Source organism: Aspergillus undulatus (assembly GCF_047715775.1).
Source record: "Aspergillus undulatus strain CBS 261.88 unplaced genomic scaffold BDV17scaffold_66, whole genome shotgun sequence".
Taxonomy (NCBI): domain Eukaryota; kingdom Fungi; phylum Ascomycota; class Eurotiomycetes; order Eurotiales; family Aspergillaceae; genus Aspergillus; species Aspergillus undulatus.
Window position 1 is genome coordinate 62,235 of NW_027396670.1, and position 21,928 is coordinate 84,162.

The following is a 21,928-nucleotide window of genomic DNA, read 5'->3' on the forward strand; positions in this document are numbered from 1 at the left end:
GATACGCGCCGCAGTCAAGCATTCACCTCATCCAACCAAATCGGATACGAAACACCACCAGTGCTACCCAAACAACACGTCCTTAGCGCTCTACCGACCCCAAAAACAATGCTCTGCCCATTATACAACCCACCACAAATACAAACACCATGCGACGCGACTCGAAGAAGTTAACATCACAAGGCCAACGGGCCCTCATTCGCGACTACAACATTCAGTTCGAGGGGCCGATCCGACCGCACCAATGGCCAGAGGAATACGCTAAAATATTTGGCTTAGTGAGAGATTCGGAGAAGATAAGGTTCGACGATTACTACCAGGCAGATATGGAAGAGGACAAATCGCGGACACTGCATGTTTGGCGGATGCACAACCGGGTTGATAATCTTGTGAGCCAGGCATACAGGCTACGTGAGTCTCAGGACAACGAAGAGACTTGGCGCATGAAGACGGAGCATCTGATTCTTGAGAGATTCGAGGCTGATCTCGACTGGTTAGTTGACGCAATCAACACCGTGTGAAGGACTCATGACTGATTCCTCGAAGCCATGTCTGCGCTAAGCGCCGTTGGCTCTCAGACTTACAGGCAGTTCCTACCTGCCCCTTGGCGACTGAGAAGTTGAAACAAAGGCGATCCGGTCGAAATCTCTGTCAATGCGAAGAGATTGTGAGGGCCAAGTTCCTGGTAAGCTGGCCTCCCCTTTCCAGAGTCTTCTCTTTCGAGCGTACGACTGAGCAATTTGACGCACTAGAGTGAGCGACCGTCTCAGCGATCTTTTGCCACAAAGGTTAGCTGCACCGTTGTCGATAGAACAATGCAAGAAATCCGAGACCGAAAGCTAGCTCGTCACAAACCTGACCGCGTTATTGGCTTGCGGAGAGCAGGCACACTAGACAGCCTGTTGGCTGAGAACCCCGATACCACGGCTACAGTAGTCAAGGGTGACTTCGAGATGTGCTTTCCGTTCCTAGTCCTCGAAGCAAAGTCCGAGAAGAACAACGTTGGTTTCGGGTCAATCGAGCGGCAGACAGCTTTCCCTATCCGAACGATGCTCAATGTTCAAAGGAACCTAGAAGCTGCTTCGCTAACACCATTGAATCCGATTGTGTGGTTTCTGGCTAATCAGGGTGATGAGTGGAGGGTATACGGATGTGTTCCTGATCGTTCTCGCATAGTGAGTCTTCCACGCTGGCTGTAACACTCCACCTGAGCTAATGACTATGTAGCGAGTCATAGACCTATGGCATGGATGCATCCTTCGTCACGACTCGGCCTTGCAGCTGCTCTTGATCATGGACATGCTATGTGACTGGGCAAGAGACATCTTCGCGGAGCAGGTGATATCCTGTTTGCGCCGGCAGGCAGACTTCGGCTCCTCTGCTGTACCACCCAAGTTTAAAAGTCAGGTTTCGACTAGGTCCAAGAACGAGCACCTTGGAACAGCTCAAATAGCTAATAGAGGGCGCAGAGGGCTGAACACCGGACAACGCCAAGGAACGCAAATTAGCCCTTCTGGGGAAGCCAGGCGACGGGGAACTTACTAAGCGGGTGACACTCCGTAAGGAAAGTACCGCTTATGGGCGCTCTTCGACCAGATTGGATATTAGAATAAGAATAGCCTTGGAAGATAGCATGTTCAAATGTAACTTTATATTTCTGAGACAACTTTGGCAGAGTGACACGTAGCATGAATTTTTGACTGACTTTCAATCTGAAACCTAACCATACTTCTTGTATTCACCCACATCAACGCATGATATGTCTCATGAAGGCACAAGTTGGAGACAACAACTCCAGTTCCATGCATTGTATACCACCCCAGGGCTCCGAGGAGACACTGACCGATTCGGTATAGCGCCATACCTGAGATGGAAGCGTCGGTGCAACTCACTGAGCTTCAGAGTCACTTCGATGGAGGACATGATCGATGGGAGATTAGCTGTCATTTATGGACCTATATATATGAAATGCCTCAACCACCGTTGCTGCCCTTTTCCAACTTCAACAACCAGCACAGCGCCGTCTCACCAGCCTTGCAATCACAATAACCGGCCTTAACGATGTCTGATAAGTGCGCTCTGGCCTCAATTCAACACCTCTTCCCTCCGGCGCCTACCTGGGTCGAGAAACAAATTCCCGATCTTACCGCGAAAGTCGCTATCGCCACTGGGCGCAACGTCTGGCGTTAGCTTCGAGGCTGCTACCGTTCTGTACTCAAGGAACGCAACCGTCTACATTACTGCGCGTTCCTCCGAGAAGGGCAGCAAAGCAATTCAGTCGGTCAAGAGCTCACAAGAGTGCGCGGGGAATCGCGGTCGTCTCGCATTCCTCTCGATTGACTTATCCGACTCGAGCACCATCAAGGTTAGTGCCGAGAAGTTCTTGCAAAGCGAAGACAGACTCGATATCGTGATTCACAATGCTGGTGTTATGCAGCCGCCGGCGGGGAGTAAGACGAAGCTGGTACGTTGACCCAACAATAGTCTTGAAGAACCATGCTGACGCTGATTAGGGCCACGGTCTAGAAATGAGAACTAACTGCATTGGTTCCTTCCTCTTCAACAGCCTACTGCTACCACTCCTCAAACGCACCGCAGTAAGTGCTCTTCCGAACAGCGTGCGTGTTGTCTGGGTGCCGTCCATCATTGGATCCGGCACAGCACAAGGCGGTATTATCTTCGACGAGCAGACTGGCGCACCAAAGGCTCTGAAGGACCCTTTGGAAAATTACATGGAAAGCGGGCAGGAGGCAATGGCATTCTGAGTCTGTTGGTTCCCTGATTAGGTAGAAGGATACAGCCAGGTGTAGAAGCTGATGAGCGCACAGTGTCCACCCCGGCCTGATGAAGACCGAGCTGCAAAGACACCAGACTGATTTCTTTGGCCTTATGATGGTATGTCACCGAGGTACTCTTTTACCTGGCAAGTCAACTAACATGAAGCAGCGTGTCATGTTCAAACCTCCATGGTACGGCGCATACACTGAACCTTTCGCCGCACTGTCACCTCAGATATCTGCAAAAGATAATGGAGCTTACATACTTCCTTGGGGTCGCTTTGGTACCATTCCTGAATCATGTTGACAAGGGAATGCGCCCTGTCAGCAGCGGCGGAACTGGTCTGCAAGAGAGGTTTTGGAATTGGTGCGATAAAGAGACGGCTGCCTGGCGGTGAGATGATGCCTGATTTGTTCATATAATATGGATTCCTTGAATTATGTAGTATGACTTTGTCCTGGATGTGGCTTATCAGGATAACTTAATCCATGGCGACCTCCAGGGCTGAGGCTGTTCGTGCTGGCTACTTCAGCCCGCTCTCCCCTGAGTGACTCAACAACTTTGCTCATCCCTGGACAAAACCATTTCAGTTCAATTGTCAAACACAGACGTTCAACTAGATGGACCAAACTCGACCTCCTATTCGAGTCATGATATCCCGCGCCTTCTGCCGACAGAAAAAGCAAGTATCAATCCCCCCACTATATTCACATTCTAACCAAAATACAGACTCCGATGTGATCGACTCCGACCATGCGGCAGCTGTGTCAAGCGCGGTCGGGCTTGCGCCTTACCTCAACCCAGCACCTGCTACTCGTAACCCTGCCCCGCGCTCAACGAAGCAATTCAATCAACGCGTGAAGAAACTCGAAGAGCTCGTTGACGTTCTGGGCAAATTGAAGAACAATCATCGACCAGGAGCCCAGAGTCAGCAACAACCAAGCATTACTGATGATGCAATCGCTACCTCTCTGGGGAAAATTCAGGTTGGGGAGGCAGGCACAAGTTATGTGTCTGGGGTGCACCGGGCTGCGCTTCAACCCAGCGTATTTCACCCTATCTTTCGAGAAATAAGTTCCTGCTTACCCCATTAGATAGCCGAAACCAGGAAGTATCTTGACCAGGATGACTTTCAGACTCCAATGCAGAAAGCCCAGAACTCTTGCCAGGCCTTTGTCCGCCTGCTGGGAAGGAAGATTTCCTGGCCGCTGTGCCATTCAAAGTCGTTGCGGATCGTTTGGTCTCGAGGTTCTTAACTCGACGGAACCTGGTGTTCGTACGTGCTTCTTTTCTTGCGTTGATTGATGTGCTGATACCTTGGCAGTTGTTTTTCATGCTCCTACTTTTCTGAAAGAGGTTTGTTGCGCGACCGAGCATTTATAGAAGAATGCTGACGGAACAGTTTGACCGATTCTGGCATCAACCGCAGGATGTCAGCTTGACGTGGTTGAGTATGCTTTTCAGCGTGATGTGCCTGGCTATACGCCTTCACCAGCGTTCAGAAGGCGAGGCTGCCGATGGCATCGACGATCCCGAAGAAGCGCGCACTGCCTTTCGCTTAAATGCAGCATACTGCCTGATCAAAGATAGATATACTACACCATCGAAGTGCACCATCGAAGCCTTGCTCACCTGTGCGCGGTGCTAGTACTTTCGCTCTACCAATGCTCAGCACGAAAACTGAGTACTGTTCGGTATCATTTTTCGACTGGCTATGCATGTTGGCCTGCATCGAGATCGTTCCCGATACCGAGGGATATCATGCTGTGAAATCAAAATGCACCGACGTATCTGGGCTTTCATGACGCAAGGGAATGCTCTCTCCTCGTTTCAGTCTGGGCTGCCGTGCATGATGCACAAGGGTCTTGCTGATACAAAATTGCCCCGTAACTTGCTCGACGAGGATTTTGATGAAAACACTACGACTCTACCGCCCGCTCGACCAGATACAGACGCAACGCCGCCCTCATACGTGATTGCAAAAAGCGGAATAGCCAACGCTTTTGCCGTGATGACTGACCCAGTGGCCTCAGCGGAAACCAGCAACTACCAATCCGTGATTGAACTGGACAACCAGCTCATCTCAGATTCCGTGATGTGAGCCAATCGGTCACAGACCTACCCCACATAATCATGCGCAGCTATAGTCTCGAGATCCTCTTTCAGAAGTCTCGTTGCATCCCCCACCAACAGTACCTCTCCGAGGCTCGCTTGAATCCAGCACATGCAAAGTCTAGGCAAAGTTGTATCGATGCGGCAATGAAGCTGCTACACCATCAAGCGACGCTTGACGCGCAGGTTCAACCAAGAGGCACACTGTGTCACAGTAAATGGTTCCTTTCATCGCTGGCCTCTCACAACCTCATCTTAGCCGCCATGATTCTGTGTCTGGAGATGCATTATCAATCACGGAATGATAACTCGTCCCGGGGGGAAGCTTGCGTTTGAAAGAAGAGTTTCTCTCCGCCCTACAGACGTCTCCTCGAATTTGGAGTAGTTACAAAGAATCCTTTGTCGAAGCCATGCAAGTCTGGCGGTTCATCAGCATCATGCTGGGGAAGTTGAATGCCACTTCGTTCAACATAATTGCCCCTACAAACAGCGGCTACGACACTGCAAGCCCTAGTGGACCCAGCGCCAGCAGCCTTCAAACCAACGCTCCACTTCTTAGTTCGTTGAATCCACTTCGGATCCCGATGTCTTTGCCCTAACTTAATGCTAGCTCCCAATGACCAGTTCATCTCGCAGGACCCTGCGTCAACCAGCCAGAAGGGGATTGAAAATACCATGGATCTAGAAATGGATCTTTCTTACGATGTCATGCTTGACAGCAACTTGTGGGACTTTCGAATAGCATTGATTGGGTCGGTACTCAGAATCGTCGATTGTTCTCTTCGCTGACCGTCCGTAATAGGTCCAACTCGGCGCGACAATGCAAGGATATCATTGGAAAACAGCGCCAATATCCCTTCAGCATAATATTTACGCTCATGCCCCCATCCAACTTGCCACATGGTGGATGTCGCATCCGTTCCTGGTACCGTAATCTTCTGAAGGCAAGAAACCTCGGAGGTTGTCCGATATTGAAACTGTCCGCAGTCGGCCGAGAGTGGCCTCCATAATGGTGACCCATCGTTCAGGCGTTCTTTCCGAGAATTTACGTATGAGTCTGAACTTTGCAGATCCGAATCTTTAGGCTTCAGCTCTTGGGGATCCGTCGAATAATAGTGGGCCTTTCCCTGTGCCATTCAGCCGCCCAGGATTACCCGATACGGACATGGTAGCAGGAAGCGTTAATGGCTGTTTCCATGATCAGGGGCCAACCCTGACTCATGTTACCACCATCACCACCGTGACTGGAGCCTCCGTGATTCAGCCTCTCGTCAGCCTCAAGAATTTCTACTACGCTGAGGCCTTGGAAGGCGCGGTATCTGACAGCCCTAGAGCGCACGATTCTTCGTTATACCAGCAGATGGTATGTCTGTCAGGGATCTCAACTCACGGACATGCCCGTCAAACCTACGCTGCGGAATCTCCGAGGAACCCTAAGTTCTTTCCCTTGCAGCTGCCGTTCCCGCCCCAAGAACAACTGGGCGAGATCGGCCATACAGAAATCAATCATTGACCATGGTACGAGAAGCCACAGATAATCTTGAATGCTTAGCTCCGAGAACGAGGGTTTAATGTATCCTCACATGACACTAGCGGCTAGCCTGAATCTTTCAGCTCCTGCCCTGCGGATCGTCTATTACAAAATGCCTGGAATTCCGAAACCATCTTTTCTTCACCCATCTTGAAAATCTCCAGGCGATCGGCAAGGAGAATTCATTTCTGTCTCGCCAATCAATATGTCTTCCCCATATATGATGTTGTCATCATCGGCGCCGGGTTCTCAGGCATATACCTCCTCTACAACCTTCGCAAGCTCGGATATAGCTGCCGCATCTACGAGTCTGGCAGCGACCTTGGCGGTGTCTGGCACTGGAACAGATACCCTGGAGCTCGAGTAGACTCCGAAAAGGGTACATCTACCAGCTTTCGATCCCCGAAGCATATAAGGACTGATCATGGAGCGAGAAGTATCCCTCTGCTGACGAAATCTGGGCCTACTTTGCACATTTGGACAAGACCTTGAACATCAAGAAAGACGTCGAGTTTGGAAAAACCTTTACTGGGGCGCGATTTGACAAGGACGGCTCGAATAGGTGGTAGGTTGAAACTGGCGATGGACAGGTCACAACTTGCCGGTTTCTGCTGTTTGGAGTTGGCTTCGCGTCGCAGCGGTATGAGCCAAAAATCTCGGGGTTGGCGAACTTCAAACGCGGTGTTTACCATACGTCCTTCTGGCCCAAGAGCGACGTTGACGTTCGAGGCAAGAAACTCGCTGTCATTGGAACAGGGGTGTCAGGCGTGCGGGTCATCCAAGCCCTGGCCAAGGATGTTGACTCAATTACTGTCTTACAGCGAACACCAAACCTCTCCCTTCCAATGCAGCAAAAGTCAATCCGCCGAGGATAATGAAGAACTCAAGACCCTACTACCATCCTCTTCAAAGCCCGCGCAGAGAACTTTGGGGGCTAATTGGACTTGCCGCACCCAGCGAAGACATTTGACGTCCCGGCAGAGGAGCGAGAGCCATATTACGAAGCCCTCTTCGAGAGAGGCGGCTTCGCCTTTATCCTAGGTGGCTACAGCGATCTCCTTGACGAAGCTGCCAAACGCGACGCCTCCAAATTCTAGGCTAGGGAAATACGCGCTCGCATCAACGGCCCCCGCAAGCGCGATATCCTTGCCCCTCTGCAAAATCCCACCCCCTCGCCGCGAAGCGCTCCTCCATGGAAACAGACTACTTCGAGCAATATAACCGTGAGAACGTCGATATTGTTGACCTGCGCGTACCGGGCAACTCCATCGCAACAGTTACACCGAAGGGCATTCAGCTCGAGAACGGAACGACGTACGAGGCCGATGCGAGCATTCTCGCCACCGGCTTCGACAGCCACACGGGGAGCTTCACGCACATCCCGAACTTGCGGAATACATCTGGCGCCACACTCGCCGAGGAATGGGGCCCTGAGACCTGTGCCACTAGCTACCTGGGCATGACGCACGCCGGATACCCGAACATGTTCTTTGCATATGGCATCCTCGGCCGACGGCGTTGAGTAACAGACCTTCTGGGATCGAGATGCAGGGGGACTTCATTGTCGATGCGATTCGCCGGATCGATGAGCAGGGGTTGAAGTATGTTGAGCCTACGCTTGAAGCGGAAGTAGCCTGGAAGGCGCACATCAATGCGATTGCGGATATGACGCTCTTTGTCAAGGCTAACTCGTGGTATATGGGGGCTAATATCCTGGGCAAGAGGGAAATGTTGAATTAACCCGGTGGGTTGCCGATGTATGAGCAGGTTTGTCAAAAGGCGTTGGAGGGATGGGAGGGCTTCATCACTGTTTAGTACACTATAAACCTAAAACGAATGTATTTATTGTCTGCTTCTAAGCTGAATAATATAGTCTGGTCTGATCTGGTCTAATATACCCACAATCCAAACAAATGCCTAGAATCTAATCCCGCCCAGAACCCAACCGCCAAGCCCTTAGCGGCAACCCCTGCAACTTCAAAACAGCAGGCTTAATAAACATGATAAACGTGATCGTGCCCACGAGCACACAGAAGATATTCGTCATGTAGTATCCGTCTCTTGTGATATTGCATGTCCCGCCGCCATCTATGCACCGCGCCCTATCTGGCTCAAGCGCACACGAGAACGGGCTGGTGACCAGATCGCCCTTTAGTGAGTCGGGGGCTGGCGGTTCCGTTGGTGGGAGACATGTCGCGACGGTGAACATGTCGACTAGTTTGAGGATGAAGTAGCGGGGGAATGTACCGCCTAGGTTTGACACTCTGTGAGGTGTTAGTTACACTATCAATAATCACAGTGTGCATGGGCCAAAGGAAGACTCACGTTGCCAACATGGTCATATAAGTCCCACCAATAGCGGGATCCGAGACACGAGCATGGAATGCCGACACGGAGACGAACATGACCGTATTCATGAACGTCGAGGCAACGTGTTCGAATATCACAGTCAGTATATACCACATCGGGACTTCCGTACCCGCCGGGTAAACCATGACCGTGAACTGCGCCAGCACAGCAGCCGCAAGTCGCCCAAGGAAAGCCCAGCACCACAGCCGCATGGGCGTGTACTCTGTCGACCATTTACCAGCGTAGTAACCTAGGCCAATTTCAAAGGGGAAGTCAATAAGCACGACCAGGGCCATGTTATCCTGGCCGAAGCCCTTGTCCAGCAGTTTGAGACTGGTGACGCCGTCGTTAGCCTGGAAGCCGATTTTGGCGATGAGGTGCACGAGGATGATTGTTTGGACGTTCTTGAGCTTCAGCACGCTCCACATGCTGCGGTATACGGCGGAGACGCTGTCGCGCTCTGAGACGTGGTCTTCCTTTTTCATGATTGCCAATCCGGTGGTTACAATTAAGTAAGCCCAGCCCCAGACTGTAAGGTATGTGCCGAGGGAGAGGAGGCCTTCCTCGGCGGGGGTTGTCCGGAACCAGCGGTTTGCAAAGTCCTTCGAGTTGAATGCGAGGAAGACGGTGTATGATAGGAAATGGCCGGCCGTTAAGCCGACGGTCTGGGCGGTGGATGCGTAGGAAATGTTTGGCGGCGACATGAGCGTGATGGCCCACCCGTCCACGGCGATATCCTGGGTCGCGCAGAAGAACACGAGCAGGAACCACCAGTATGTAAAGTTCCATACGCCAGATCCGCCATTGGCGCCTGCTTCCTTCATCATGTCTTCAATATGTCCTCCGAGGTAGATCATGGCCAGCCCGGCAATAGCCTGGACGGGGGTGATCCAACTCTTGCGACGGCCGAACCGGCGACTCCAGACCGCATCCACAATGGGACTCCAAAGCAGTTTAAGAGAGTACGGGTACGAAGCCAACGAGAAAACTCCTATCTGCCCATAGGAAAGGTACGGCTTCAGCAAGAACGGGACCGACCCGGTGGCTAAACCCATCGGCACCCCCTGAAGAAAGTATAGCAGAACCAACACCAAGAAATTTCTCTTATCACTAGGCGGAAGGTCACCGAAGCTCGTATTTGCCATCCCAGGTGTCTGCGGAGTAACCGGCGGGTCCTGATCGAGGGTGAAGCTCGGTCTCGACATGAAGCGGTCCGCGCGAGAGGACGAGGACGACTCGGCGGAGGTGTCCCGCTTGCGCATTTCAATATTGGAGTTCATATCGCCAGGGTGACCGTTTTGGCCGGTCGCAACGTTCAGTGTCGGCTTTGACCGGCGTTTGTAAAGTGTGTTGTTATTCTTGCGCTTCATCTGGTTGCGGCCACGGTGGGAGGACGATGCGTCGCCGAGTCGCGTTTCGGGATTCGTATCGGAGCGATACGCGTCGGGTTCGCTGTCAGATGCTTGATTTGTGAATCCTGATGGAGAGTTTGAATTTTGTTGTTCCTGGCTACCTTTGTTGCATGCTAGGGTCTCGAGCTCGACTTCGAAGGCGTCTTCGCTAGTACGAGGGCGGCGAGGGTAGGAAGTTTGGACATGGATCGAGGAAGCAGAGGGAGGAATAGGAGAACGAGGAGAAGCCAAACTGCCCTGGCTCGATGGTCGCATGGGAGGGGGTGATTGATGGAGTGAATGTGGCGGTTGCTGTTCACTGCCACTGTTGAGGAACTTGAGGCAAGCTGGCCTCTGTGGAAATTCTCAGACTCCGCAGTCGTTGGCCGGACCCTGACTCGGAGTAGATCACAACTTGGCAGGGACCACGTCATGTACTCCAGTTCCCGGTCACTGTCTCCAGTGTCCGCGCGGGATTTGTTGGAATTCTCCGTTGAACTGTGCAAAATTGAATATTAATTGGCGCTGATCTTGGGGTCCGGTTGGAAAGGCAGTGTGAGAGACGGCCCTGCGAGAAACAGCCCAACCCAAGGCAATTGAGCAAGGGGATATTTCATAAACCAAGTACTGAGAATTCCAGAGCATTAAAACATTGAAATCCACTTTCCATGAACTTGTAAGAGGACATAAAGAGGACATAAATGCGGAGGAATTGCACAATCTGCACAACATTCGAATCTGTCACGTGACAACATCACGGGCAAAACAATCGCATTCGCGCCGAATCCAAACAACAGCGCAACTACGGACAGAGCTCACCATGGACCTCAACGACCCATCTACACGACTGGAAGAGGAGCTGGACTCCGAAATATCATCCATTCGTCGCGAAAGTCAGTTTTTGGTAGTCCTTCCCGTCTCGCAGCACTAACCTATCCTACAGTCCGCAAGCTGCAGAGACGGCGCCGATTCCTCTCATCCAGCATCCTTTCCTCTGAATCGCTTCAGAAGCGGCTGAAACCCCAGAGGCAGCCTGGAACTACATCGGCGTTATCTAGCCTAAACGAGGACTTGTCACCGCTCATCCGCGCCGCAGGTTCACACGCGCAATTGAACTACCACCGCATCGCGTTCTCAACAACGACATTCCCATTCAAAGACCCATCATCAACAAATAACGCCGACAGTGAAGACTCCAAAAATCTACTCGGCGTGCGCATCGATATCTGCGTCCGGAACGGCCGGTTCACGAAGCCCTACTACCTCCTCTTGCGCAAGGTACGCGTGGATGCAGCGGGTGAGGGGCAGGCCAAAACACACCTGAGAATTCACCGACATACAATCCCCGCGTTTATACCAGTCGAGCGACTAGAGCGGATATTCCTGTCGAGCCCCCCGCGTATTCCCAGTGACAGCGACGACAGCGTTGACCAACTCAAGAAACCGAAGTACCCCGCAAGCAAGCAGAACCTCCAGGGCTTCGTCCGTGAAATAAGGCGTCAGCTCGTCGCATGGCACACACGGGTAGACGTGATATACCACCTGCGCGAGCAAATTGGCGTGGTCCAACGAGGTGTAGGCTACCCAGACGACGAGGAAGACGGGCCGTGGGATCGGGATATACTTGTCCATATCGGCTTTGACTCTGGTGTCGGCGAGACGCGATTGAAGAAGAATGAGTTTGGGATCGTGTCGTTTGCCCCGACGGCGCTAGAGGCGGTTTATGTGAGGGTGGAGTGGGATGATGGTCGGGTTGGGAGATTTAAGATTTCGGATTCGGGGTTGGTGGAGAGGGCTGTTGTTATTGGGGATGATGGGAGGGATAAGGCGTTAGAGGGCGTGCTTGCTGGTGGGGATAGGAAGGTACTGGGTGTTTTGGAGCGATTAAGGGTGCGGTATTGAGAGGTGACGATAGTGTTGATGAGGCTTCAAATTCGGACTAGCTTGTCAACTGAATGGTCAATCAACCATTTGGTGGATTGAAGTCTCTAGGCTAAATACGGTATATCTATCAAGAGGAAGAGTATAAACAAAATACCAAGCAACAAGGCTATGCACGGACAAAAACCTGGAAGAAGCCGCCCGGTAGTACCAATGACCATGAGCGAAAAGCCACGTAAGTGGTAAAGAAGAATAGCCCAGGGGCATAGATAATTACAAAGACAGGTGAAAAGTCACCTAGGTTGAAAACATTAGAAGCGATTAGATGATCCGCTGTGTATAATGCCGCTCGTGAGAATGCGAGAGATCGATAGAAGGAAAGGGTATCATGTGGACATCAGTTCGTTATTTGGAGCGAGCAAGGGCCGAGACGGGTGGTGTCATGAGTCTTTCTTGCGCGGCTTGGTTTCTGCTTCGCCGTCCGCATCAGAGACGCAGATGGCCGAGTCCCGAATTTCAGATTGCGAATCTGAAAAAGATAGAGGTGGCAGAGGACCGTACTGTTTCCCGTCCTGTGATTCAAGCTTCTTGCGCAGTATCGCCTCTTCAAGGACCCATCGGTGGCGGAGTTTTGTCTTCTTAGCATTAAGTGCGTAAAGGGTTGTTGCTTCTTCCTGCTGGTGCTCCTTTTGGAGGTCAGAAACTTCCGCGGCATGCTTGTCGATCATGGTGTCTAGTTCTCGGTCCATCCGGGCAATGGCTTCCTGAAGGCGGAGCTCTTGTCGGTCTCGGAGAACTTTGATCTTGGATTCGTGGAGTTGAGCCATCGAGGCGTAGTTGCGCTGCTCTTGGGCTAGCTGGTCTTTGTGCTGCTGGGTGTAACTGCGGGTGGGCGTTGTTGAGTCGGACGCTGAAAGGGATGGAGGACGCGAGTCTGGAGGGCTCGAGCTGCTGAGATATGCTTCCATGTATTTGATGCGTGTTTTGGAGTTGGTCTTGGCACGTTCGAATTCTCGTGCTTGCTCCATCTCAACCACCAGTTGGCGTTCTTCCATGCGAGCCGCGTCTTCTATATTCTAGGAAGTATAAGTAACAGAAAAAAAAGGATTTGAAATAGGGCATACTTTTTCGCGCTTTTCGTTCTCAAGCCGCCGGTTTTGCGCTATCTTCTCGTCAACTTTGCGCCGCTGCGTGCGTCGGATCTTGCTAATAACGTTGCTCTGATATGAGACATGACGGTTTCGTTCAGATATCTGATTTTCTCGCAGCTGTTTCAGCTCCATGTTCCCAAGACTCCGCAGGAGGACTTCGTGGTCGAAGACAGGAACCTCAAGCTTCAGGGTTTCCTCCTCGTCGTCCGAACGGGTTGCTTCGTTGGGCTTCGTGTCCACATAAAGTTTCTGGACACCCGATTCCCCCTTTGTGACGGTGATTTGTGCGGCAGGTGGTAGTAGTACGGAAGAGGGCGTCCTCCGTTTCCGAAAAGGTATTTTCTCAATTGCAGACTTTATTCCTGATCGCCTTCTTTCCTTCTTCTTATCGCCGCCAGATATCACGCTCAATAGCGAATGCCTATTTCCGGGAGATCTGCTCGCTAGGTCACTGCATTGGGCCAATTTCCCCTCGCTGGAGCTATAGGATGTTGGGCGGGTCGAAAGAGAAGCGAGAGAGCGAGTGCTTCCCACTCTGGCCGGGACGGACGCAATGGTATATTCCGAAAGAGACGTAGCCAACTGGTCGAGCGGTGGTGGATCGTGTGTGAGCGTAGTTTCGCCTACCGAGTTGCGGTCGGTTGAGGAGCTGGACGATAGAATTGGAGAGGAAAGATCGACCATTCCAGAGGCAATCGAGGCTGCCAGCGACGCCACAATCTCGAGCTCAGGCACGTTGAGCCCTAGTTGCTTTGCTTCCTCTGCCAAATGGTTTTGTTGCTCAGTCTCCTGCTCTTCGGATTGAAGTAAAAGGACCTCCCTGCGGTATTGATCCTCGTCAATACCGACGGACTCGGGCGATTCCATTATTCAATTGCAAATCCTTTTATACCCGGTCACACATGAAGCGCATTTACCTTCGAGGGTTTATCGAACAGAGTGGGAAGCGGCCAACAAGAACGTAGATCCCTAAACGTATGCGACGAGCGAGAGGGATCAGAGGAGTTTATCGAGACGCAAAACGCGCAGTGTTCATCGGCTCGCCCACGGTACGCAAAGCACGGTGGACGAGAGGGAATTATTCCAGGACAGCATTCGACCTGCGGGGAGGAAAAAGGACTCGAGTTGATTGCAATTTGCGAGGCCTCGGGCGGAGGAGGAACACGAGAGGGGAGCGCAGCCGTGTTCGGAGTCAGTGAATCGATAGAGCGATGGAAAACTGGAGCAGCGGAGACGTTTAGTGAGCGCAACAGAGAACCTGATTTGGGCGTCGATGCCGGCACCTCCTAATTAACGGAGTATGGGGGGATTACGGAGGCTTCTTCAGAGCAATTCTTGTTAGTTGGGCCCTGTTTGCGACCAGGACCCGCCTGACCGAATCATGACTATGCTGCCTCCGATCAAGCGCAAGCGCCTTCCTCAACTACTTCCATGCAGCAGCACCCAGCAGGAGGGACGGCAGCAGACTCTCATTTCGCGCCTTGTCGACAGGTGCTCAGGCAAGGAACAAACACCTCATACTCTGAGCGTTGGACTCCGGACAGACAACGGTTGCCGCACTTGCTTCAAGACATGGTGGAGCGCGAGCCGTGGTTTCAGGTTTGCCTCAGCTGGCTGTGGTTCAGGCACCGCGGCTTCAGGTTTCAGTCTTTCAGGGGAAGTCGCACAACACTGCTGATCTACAAAATATTGATCTGTCTCATTTCAAATTGACCACTGTCCACTGCTTATAGGACTCGTTTGTTACCCCCCTCCAACTATCTGTACTGCTTGCGGTAAAGCACATGCATCATGGACTGGATATCGGCGGACGTCTCGATAAGATCCCGTGATCCCCCGCTCTTCTCTACCTTATTACCTCATTGACTTTGTCGCTGAGGCCTGACGAGGGGCCGTGCATTACCAGCAAAGGCTTTGTTCACCGCAACTACAAACATCAATGCTCGTTCAACAGCCTAGCAACTATGTCATATGCTTTATCTCTTGCTTCTTGATCGGCCGCTGTGTTCAGTAAAATGTTGAAAGCATGATCGCAGCCGTCCATTCTCTGCCGAACTACCTTGCGATTGCTGTCCTGCTTTTCTATCTCCACCGCCAGTTTCTCAGCTTCCGGCGCCAGATTATCCTTTGCTGCCGTGATGATCGAAACTCGATTCGGAAAGCGACCAGGCTGCGCATAAAATGGCGAAATCCGAGGTACTTTCTTGTCGTGCGATGCGAGAATATAACACATGGTAAAAAGCTGCGCCATGGGTGCAGGAAGGCCCCTTCCCGTGGGACCTGGGGCAACTTTTGAGCGGTGCGGACTATAAAAATCAATTGGGGGATAAAAGCTCACGACGGCATGGAACGTTTCGCGAGGAAAAAGGGTCGACGAAGCCGCCAGTGCGAGGGTGCCTCCCGCGCTGAATCCTGAAAGGGCGACTCGAGCGCGATCGAACTTGACTGCTTGCTGCAATATCCAGTTGACGGCATCCTCGCAATCGTTGAGAGCCGCAGGGAATGGATGCTCCGGCGCAAGGCGGTATTGGACGTCTAAAACTGTATATCCAGCTCTCTGGCTCATCAATAGGCAGAACTCGTCGTCCGACCCATGGTAAGGGAAAACAAATCCGCTACCGTGAAAGTTGATAAGAACAGGACACGGTTCCGAGGCGGATCCAGCTCTATAAACGTGCGCTTTGATCTTTCTAGAGGGATCCCGGGACTGGATTTCAACGACCTCATCCGGATTTGGACTGGGTAAAGGGCGTCATAGGGAGGGCCCTTATCAGGAACACCACCGCTTTGCAAAACGTATGTGATGAAGAACATGATGCAACAATGCTAGCAGATTATCTGCAGCACACGATGTCAAAACTGGCTGTTCGTTCCTGGAAACCCGATAGGCTGGGTCCTTCGGTATGTAGATGTCCTGGCGTCCTAGAACGCGATGTCGATATGGTACGGACGCCTAGTTACCTAGGTACTGGACTGGACGGCCGGAAGCTGGTTATCGGCTGCTAGATATCCCACCTCGACGTTGCGATACCCTCGCAGTAGTGATTCTTTTACGCATAGAAGGCCTCAAGGTATAGGATATGAGTATATTCCATGAACAATAGGGCTATTGGTCTATGATATATTCTGTGAGGTTCATCCCTTGATACCTGCGGTGTCACGTGACTCTTACTATAATCGATCAATCACGCCCTCTTAATAACTCCGGGCGGAGGCGCTTCTGTATACTCTCTGATTCAACCACGCCCCTTCCTCAACTCCAACCACTTCTTCTCGATCATCATCTCCATCACTCTAAGCATCATCGACTATTTTGCCCACTGTCTGTAAACGAACCTTAGCTAGGGCTATTATTTGATTTGTTGAGCCTCAGAAATCTGCATATCCTTGCGTCATCCGTCCACCCTATTCTCCGAGTTGCATGCAGCATGCCTTCTCCCACCCAGCCCGGGAACACTAAGTTTACCGTCCTGATCCGCTTGCCATTCCCCAGAGGTGACTTTGTGGATCCTCCACCAGTGAGTGCTTCCACTCGTAACGAGTATAATGCTTACTGTATCAGGTCGACTGGAACGCAGCTAAAGACCAAGCGCTATGGGACATTCTGTCGCGGCCGTCGAAGGGAAATGATATAGACTGTATGCTGTGTACTCTCTCGATTTTGTTGCTCTTACTAACATCATACAGGGAAAGCACTGTATCTACAGCCTAATACGATATTAATACCACGCTGACATTCCCTAGTGCAGATAGCTTTGACGTGACGCTCCAGTTTCTCCTACAACAGGCAGCATGGCTGTATGACCGCCAACTCTCGCAAGTTCGCGCGCAGATGCGCAAAGTTGGCACCACTCACTCAAACACTGCATCTCCGGCCCCTGGGTCAATACATGGTAGCACAGCACTGACACAGGTCGCCAAGGCTGGCCAAAACGGTAGTAAGCTTGTGAAGCCGACAGTGTTTTCGAATTGCTAATCTTTGTAGCCTCAAAGGCCCCGTCTCGGCTGGTATCGCAGTCTAAAGAAACCCCACCGCTCCGGGGTAAGTACGCCAGATTTACTTGTTTGTGCGGTTTTAATTCTATGTAGCGCCCATCCCGCGACGTACTAGCTCTGGAAATACTGTGCAGCAAATCAAGGCTCCACAAGAGACATCACATCCCGGCACGCCAACACTCGAAACTAAGGAGCCCAGGTGGGAAAGCCGTCGACCTTCAACAAGCAGGCGAGAGCAAATGCCGCCCAGCGCCCCTGTTCAAAGGTCACCCGCATTGGAAGAGGAGGATCTGACATTAAGTTCATCCGAATCCAATTCAGACGATGAAAACGAGGCTGCTGCAGGTCGGAGAGGCCTGGGATTCAAACGGTTTGGACGATTTTCAACCCATAGAGCGAACTTACGAGATGATGACGATGACGATGATGAATCACCTGCCTTTCTACCACTGTCACGAGGCCATGGCTCAGCATCACACGGCGCAACTGGTCACGACCTGAGTACCACGCTGAGGATGGAGCAAGATGGCATTTCGACTGAACAGCGGCGGACGACCGAACGGCCTCAGAGCATGCGAAAGTCGATGACTACGGAATCATCGGAGAGTTCCTTTAGTTCCGGAGCGCCGCTCACTCACTCGAATAACCAGAGGCGTCATCAGATCAACCACCCTAGTCCTCGAAGAGGGCTAGCTCAAATGAGTCCACGACGTTCTACAGCTTCCGGTAGGGATATAAGCGATGGTACACCCAGTATGGGAAGCAGCTTTAGTGATCTGGATGGTACGATGGCTCTCTTTGTCTCCGAATATCAAATGCTCGATTCCAAGCTGACACTTCCTGTCCAATAGGAGATACGAGTGTTACACAATCGATGCTCGAGGAGGCTCTTTTGAGCAACATGCAACATGGCGGAATGGCAAGTCGGATGAGTACAATCAGCCAAGCCATTCGCAGCCGCTACCTTCCTTAACCGTCTGTTGGATGGTTTCAGTGGTGGCACTTCGCCGTCCTGTGTAATACTAATGCCTGAACATTAAATCCGGATCTACTCATCAGTTGGCGCTGAGGAAGCTGTCAGCTTTCCTTTCTGGAGATGAAGCTAACCGTATGTGGAACGGGATTGTGATAGGGCTCGGTCGGGAATCAAGCTTTGACCCGGTCAGCTCGACGTTTCGGGTTAGCAATATAGGACGCCTTTTATTGGTCTCTCACTCGGATCGAACTGGATAAGTGCACGTTTGCTTGGCATGTTCGCATTCCCAAAGCTTGCACGAAAAACCTCGTATTTATGACAGGCTAACGCACACTGCTGACGATCCCTCGAAGTCTACGAATGTCGATACATCGGAGATACTACATACGATAAGAGCCACCAAAGACGGCAGAAATGTATAAAGGGGAGACAAGTCTCTCTTCATGGGAAGAAAGATGACCACGAAAGAGAGCAGAACATAGCCAAGGTACTCGAATTCTTACAGTCTTTGCAACTAGCGACAATTCCTTCTTCAGAATGTCTTTCTGGACGTTTGCGCCACAGCCCAACAGCCCCCTAGGCTACCACCGCATCCTGTCCCCAACGGCAGGTATCAAGGTTTCTCCTTTATGCTTGGGAGGGATGAACTTTGGCGAAGGATGGTAAGTGGCCAACGTCCGATTGTCGTGACTGAGCTAAACTCCCGGATAGGGAGCACTTCATGGGAAAATGCACCAAGGAAAATGCCTTTGCGTTGATGGATGCATTCTATGACATGGGAGGCAACTTCATTGATACGTACGCTACACTTTCTTTGTTTTATGCGGTTGAATCTCTGATTGAGCTTCATAGTGCCAACAACTACCAGGAAGGCGACTCCGAGAGATGGATCGGGGAGTGGATGGAGGTTCGTGGAAATCGGGACCAGATGGTGTATGTATCGATTTCTTAGTTTGCGAAACTCAGCACTAACTCAGCGCTCAAAAGAATTGCAACAAAATACACTACTGGGTTTCGGGACACGCACGTCGATACTGAGCGCATCCAGTCCAACCTTGTCGGCAACTCGGCAAAGTCGCTCCAAATATCAGTCAGGCACAGCTTGCTGCATCTTCGCACAAATTACATCGATTTGTTATACGTCCATTGGTGGGACTTCACGACCAGTGTCGAGGAGGTCATGCAAGCCTTGAACGCTCTAGTTATGGCAGGCAACGTCCTGTATTTGGGTGCATCTGATATGCCAGCCTGGATTGTTGTCAAGGCTAATGACTACGCTCGTGCTCATGGGCTACGCCCTTTCTCGGTCTACCAGGGACTATGGAACCCATTACGTCGCGATATGGAGAGCGAGATTGTGCCCATGTGCCGCGATCAGGGCATGGGTATCGCCCCTTGGGGACCCCTCGCACAGGGAAAACTCAAGACTGCCGAAACTCGAGAGCTCACAGGAGGAGGCCGGTCGGATCAAGTAATGACGGACGACGAGATTCGCGTGTCGGATATCCTTGACGAGATTGCGAAGGACAAGAATGTATCCCTTCCTGCAGTGGTATGACCTCGGCAATTTCCAGAATGCAATTGCTTGAACAGCAGCTAACGAGTCCAGGCACTCGCTTACCTACTCCACAAGACTCCATATGTTATCCCGATAATCGGACAGAGAAAAATTGAGCATCTCAGAACCAACGTCGAAGCCCTCGGGGTAGAGCTCTCTCAATCGGATATGGACAAGATTGATGCAGCGATTCCCTTTGATCCTCGGTTTCCCATGAGCTTTATGTTCCCCGGGGAAATACGATTTGAGGCTCACTGCTGCCGACGTACCATTGACGCGGAAGGCGGCCTATATTGACGCACCGCCTCAGCAAGGAATAATAACCCCTAGAAAGGGTATGCAATGCTGAATGTCGCAAGATAGTTACATCTGTATGTAATCCACGAAGGTGCTTGATTGATTTGAATGTCTTCATCTTTCTTTACTCCGTAGAAACTCCGATACCGGTCATGTGACTTCTGAATGCCGAGGGCGGTCAAGGCGTGCCCCTCGGCAATCGTCGGTCGCTCCAGTTTATTGTTCTGACATCAGCGGCACCACGAGTACGTCGTACAAAAGAGAACAATTTGACGGCTTATTCATAAGGAGAGCTCTCTGGCATTGACTATCTGACTTAGACCAGCCCATTTCCTATTTCTACGCTTTCATTCAAGCAGTCCATTGAATCGTTTTCCACCCGGCATCTTCTGCAGCAGGGTCCGACTGCCCCGCCAAAGGAAATGTCTCCCGCAGACAGCGAGTCCGCCTACTTCAACAATTATCCTCCTCCCAAAGTCCTCCCCAAACATCAATCCCTCGCCAAATCATTCATAGACTACCATGTCGAATCCAATCGGCGCGTGGTACTCGTCACCTCCGGAGGAACGACTGTTCCACTCGAGAACCAAACCGTCCGCTTCATCGACAATTTCTCCGCAGGTACCAGAGGTGCGACATCCGCCGAGTACTTCCTGCAGCAAGGATATGCCGTTATATTCCTACACCGTCAGTTCAGTTTGCTTCCCTACTCCCGACATTACAGCCACTCGACCAATTGCTTCTTAGACTTTATGGACGAGGCTGCGCCAAGCAGCTCCAGCGATTCAGACCATGGGCACATCGTCGTGCGCAACGAATACCAGGATGAGATGCGCGACGTGCTTCGGAAATATAGATACGCGAAACAGAATAACCTCCTTCTCTTGATTCCATTTACCACGGTTTCTGAATACTTGTTCGAACTGCGCATGCTCGCAAATGCCATGCACCCGCTCGGTCCGAATGCGCTATTCTACCTAGCTGCAGCAGTTAGCGACTTCTTCATTCCACGCGATCGCATGGCAGAACATAAGATCCAGTCGTCCGAGATTCCCAAAGAATTCAGCAGCAATGAGGAGGCCGTTGGCGCCGATGACATCTACACAGGAGGATTCGAGCAAAAGCAAGAATCGAGCAAGAAGCTCGTTATCAATCTCGACCCAGTCCCCAAATTCCTCCACCAGCTCGTAGACGGCTGGTCGCCAGAGGGAAGCATGATTGTCTCCTTCAAGCTCGAAACCGACCCCAATCTCCTCGTCTACAAGGCCCAGACGGCGCTTCAACGATACGCCCATCACCTTGTCATCGGAAACTTGTTGTCAACCAGAAAATGGGAGGTTGTATTTGTTACGCCAGACCCTCCACATGAGCGATGGATTCGAGTCCCCAAGTCGCGCCGGAGTAAGAGCATTTCCGGTGTTGAAGGGCAGGTGGGAATGGCTGAGGCAGCGAAGCGATCAGGAGACCACACCTCTGGCGCTCCTGGTGGCCACGATCCCAGTAATGAGGAAGTTGATGGGCATATTATGACCCGCGAAGGTACGGAGATTGAAAGCTTGATCATTCCAGAGCTTGTCAAGCTACATGAAAACATGATTGGGAAGTTCCAACAACGTTGAGCTTTCTCTCATTCTTTCTTTGTATCCCTAATAGCGCTGTTACAATCATCTTTATTAGTTTCATTGGGTCAACATTGTGCATATGGGTCCTGCCAGATCCAGCTATGCTCGGCTCGATTTTTGAACTGGATACCCCGAAAATCTTTGAATGGTGGCTATGAATAGAGTATCTCTAGTGGATTAAAATCAAATCCAAGATCTATCATTCTAATATTTCCTAGTATTTCTCCACTTACACTGTCACCAAAGCGGTAGCCCTATTTCTGGTCTACCAATGCCTTTGTAAAAC

The 21,928-nt window shown here is 51.4% G+C and overlaps 10 protein-coding genes across 10 annotated transcripts; 7 read left to right on the forward strand and 3 right to left on the reverse strand.

Annotated features, from left to right (window-relative positions):
- Positions 1-149: 149 nt before the first annotated feature.
- BDV17DRAFT_295312 (uncharacterized protein) lies at positions 150-2,765 on the forward strand (the record flags this gene model as incomplete). The annotated part of the gene is made up of 6 exons (XM_073763040.1): positions 150-493; positions 547-685; positions 753-1,175; positions 1,228-1,338; positions 2,156-2,464; positions 2,514-2,765. 6 exons carry the CDS (start codon positions 150-152, stop codon positions 2,763-2,765), a joined length of 1,578 nt encoding a protein of 525 aa, XP_073611378.1.
- Positions 2,766-3,398: 633 nt separating this feature from the next.
- On the forward strand, positions 3,399-5,679 carry BDV17DRAFT_284605 (fungal specific transcription factor domain-containing protein; the record flags this gene model as incomplete). The annotated part of the gene is made up of 8 exons (XM_073760560.1): positions 3,399-3,824; positions 3,873-3,889; positions 3,931-4,026; positions 4,162-4,412; positions 4,464-4,875; positions 4,920-5,220; positions 5,253-5,403; positions 5,501-5,679. 8 exons carry the CDS (start codon positions 3,399-3,401, stop codon positions 5,677-5,679), a joined length of 1,833 nt encoding a protein of 610 aa, XP_073611379.1.
- A 755-nt stretch (positions 5,680-6,434) lies between these two features.
- BDV17DRAFT_284606 (flavin-containing monooxygenase) lies at positions 6,435-8,161 on the forward strand (the record flags this gene model as incomplete). The annotated part of the gene is made up of 7 exons (XM_073760561.1): positions 6,435-6,463; positions 6,601-6,784; positions 6,859-6,927; positions 6,991-7,233; positions 7,384-7,462; positions 7,558-7,906; positions 7,945-8,161. 7 exons carry the CDS (start codon positions 6,435-6,437, stop codon positions 8,159-8,161), a joined length of 1,170 nt encoding a protein of 389 aa, XP_073611380.1.
- Positions 8,162-8,243: 82 nt separating this feature from the next.
- BDV17DRAFT_274250 (SD08430p) lies at positions 8,244-10,823 on the reverse strand. The gene is made up of 2 exons (XM_073759108.1): positions 8,747-10,823; positions 8,244-8,685 (listed from the first exon to the last, which is right to left on the reverse strand). Exons 1-2 carry the CDS (start codon positions 10,435-10,437, stop codon positions 8,346-8,348), a joined length of 2,031 nt encoding a protein of 676 aa, XP_073611381.1. The 5' UTR covers positions 10,438-10,823; the 3' UTR covers positions 8,244-8,345.
- A 146-nt stretch (positions 10,824-10,969) lies between these two features.
- On the forward strand, positions 10,970-12,251 carry BDV17DRAFT_208761 (uncharacterized protein). Its single transcript, XM_073755384.1, has 2 exons — positions 10,970-11,054; positions 11,105-12,251. Exons 1-2 carry the CDS (start codon positions 10,982-10,984, stop codon positions 12,061-12,063), a joined length of 1,032 nt encoding a protein of 343 aa, XP_073611382.1. The 5' UTR covers positions 10,970-10,981; the 3' UTR covers positions 12,064-12,251.
- A 144-nt stretch (positions 12,252-12,395) lies between these two features.
- On the reverse strand, positions 12,396-14,270 carry BDV17DRAFT_208821 (uncharacterized protein). Its single transcript, XM_073755387.1, has 2 exons — positions 13,167-14,270; positions 12,396-13,118 (listed from the first exon to the last, which is right to left on the reverse strand). The coding sequence occupies exons 1-2, from the start codon at positions 14,058-14,060 to the stop codon at positions 12,483-12,485; spliced, it is 1,530 nt and encodes a 509-aa protein (XP_073611383.1). The 5' UTR covers positions 14,061-14,270; the 3' UTR covers positions 12,396-12,482.
- Positions 14,271-15,000: 730 nt separating this feature from the next.
- BDV17DRAFT_300946 (putative esterase/lipase) lies at positions 15,001-16,288 on the reverse strand (the record flags this gene model as incomplete). Its single annotated transcript, XM_073764151.1, has 2 exons — positions 15,001-15,931; positions 16,248-16,288. 2 exons carry the CDS (start codon positions 16,286-16,288, stop codon positions 15,130-15,132), a joined length of 843 nt encoding a protein of 280 aa, XP_073611384.1. The 3' UTR covers positions 15,001-15,129.
- Positions 16,289-16,350: 62 nt separating this feature from the next.
- On the forward strand, positions 16,351-18,432 carry BDV17DRAFT_208788 (multidomain presynaptic cytomatrix related protein). The gene is made up of 7 exons (XM_073755386.1): positions 16,351-16,711; positions 16,756-16,831; positions 16,881-16,890; positions 16,938-17,128; positions 17,179-17,235; positions 17,283-17,972; positions 18,041-18,432. The coding sequence occupies exons 1-7, from the start codon at positions 16,622-16,624 to the stop codon at positions 18,160-18,162; spliced, it is 1,236 nt and encodes a 411-aa protein (XP_073611385.1). The 5' UTR covers positions 16,351-16,621; the 3' UTR covers positions 18,163-18,432.
- On the forward strand, positions 18,372-20,231 carry BDV17DRAFT_208850 (NADP-dependent oxidoreductase domain-containing protein). The gene is made up of 4 exons (XM_073755388.1): positions 18,372-18,827; positions 18,877-19,098; positions 19,153-19,717; positions 19,775-20,231. Exons 1-4 carry the CDS (start codon positions 18,703-18,705, stop codon positions 20,018-20,020), a joined length of 1,158 nt encoding a protein of 385 aa, XP_073611386.1. The 5' UTR covers positions 18,372-18,702; the 3' UTR covers positions 20,021-20,231.
- BDV17DRAFT_208872 (phosphopantothenate--cysteine ligase CAB2) lies at positions 20,084-21,852 on the forward strand. Its single transcript, XM_073755389.1, has one exon. It carries the CDS (start codon positions 20,443-20,445, stop codon positions 21,637-21,639), a length of 1,197 nt encoding a protein of 398 aa, XP_073611387.1. The 5' UTR covers positions 20,084-20,442; the 3' UTR covers positions 21,640-21,852.
- Positions 21,853-21,928: the final 76 nt, after the last annotated feature.

What these genes read in the sequence shown, in the direction of transcription:
- BDV17DRAFT_274250 (XM_073759108.1), bottom strand. Translation starts at nt 10,437, where the DNA reads ATGCGACCATCGAGCCAGGGCAGTTTGGCTTCTCCTCGTTCTCCTATT. An exon ending in TATATGACCATGTTGGCAAC is followed by an intron (nt 8,686 to 8,746) that starts GTGAGTCTTCCT and finishes AACACCTCACAG; the next exon opens with AGTGTCAAACCTAGGCGGTA.
- BDV17DRAFT_208761 (XM_073755384.1), top strand. Translation starts at nt 10,982, where the DNA reads ATGGACCTCAACGACCCATCTACACGACTGGAAGAGGAGCTGGACTCC. An exon ending in ATCATCCATTCGTCGCGAAA is followed by an intron (nt 11,055 to 11,104) that starts GTCAGTTTTTGG and finishes CCTATCCTACAG; the next exon opens with TCCGCAAGCTGCAGAGACGG.
- BDV17DRAFT_208821 (XM_073755387.1), bottom strand. Translation starts at nt 14,060, where the DNA reads ATGGAATCGCCCGAGTCCGTCGGTATTGACGAGGATCAATACCGCAGG. An exon ending in AGAACGAAAAGCGCGAAAAA is followed by an intron (nt 13,119 to 13,166) that starts GTATGCCCTATT and finishes TATACTTCCTAG; the next exon opens with AATATAGAAGACGCGGCTCG.
- BDV17DRAFT_208788 (XM_073755386.1), top strand. Translation starts at nt 16,622, where the DNA reads ATGCCTTCTCCCACCCAGCCCGGGAACACTAAGTTTACCGTCCTGATC. An exon ending in ACTTTGTGGATCCTCCACCA is followed by an intron (nt 16,712 to 16,755) that starts GTGAGTGCTTCC and finishes TTACTGTATCAG; the next exon opens with GTCGACTGGAACGCAGCTAA. An exon ending in AGAAACCCCACCGCTCCGGG is followed by an intron (nt 17,236 to 17,282) that starts GTAAGTACGCCA and finishes AATTCTATGTAG; the next exon opens with CGCCCATCCCGCGACGTACT.
- BDV17DRAFT_208850 (XM_073755388.1), top strand. Translation starts at nt 18,703, where the DNA reads ATGTCTTTCTGGACGTTTGCGCCACAGCCCAACAGCCCCCTAGGCTAC. An exon ending in ATGAACTTTGGCGAAGGATG is followed by an intron (nt 18,828 to 18,876) that starts GTAAGTGGCCAA and finishes ACTCCCGGATAG; the next exon opens with GGAGCACTTCATGGGAAAAT. An exon ending in ATGTATCCCTTCCTGCAGTG is followed by an intron (nt 19,718 to 19,774) that starts GTATGACCTCGG and finishes TAACGAGTCCAG; the next exon opens with GCACTCGCTTACCTACTCCA.
- BDV17DRAFT_208872 (XM_073755389.1), top strand. Translation starts at nt 20,443, where the DNA reads ATGTCTCCCGCAGACAGCGAGTCCGCCTACTTCAACAATTATCCTCCT.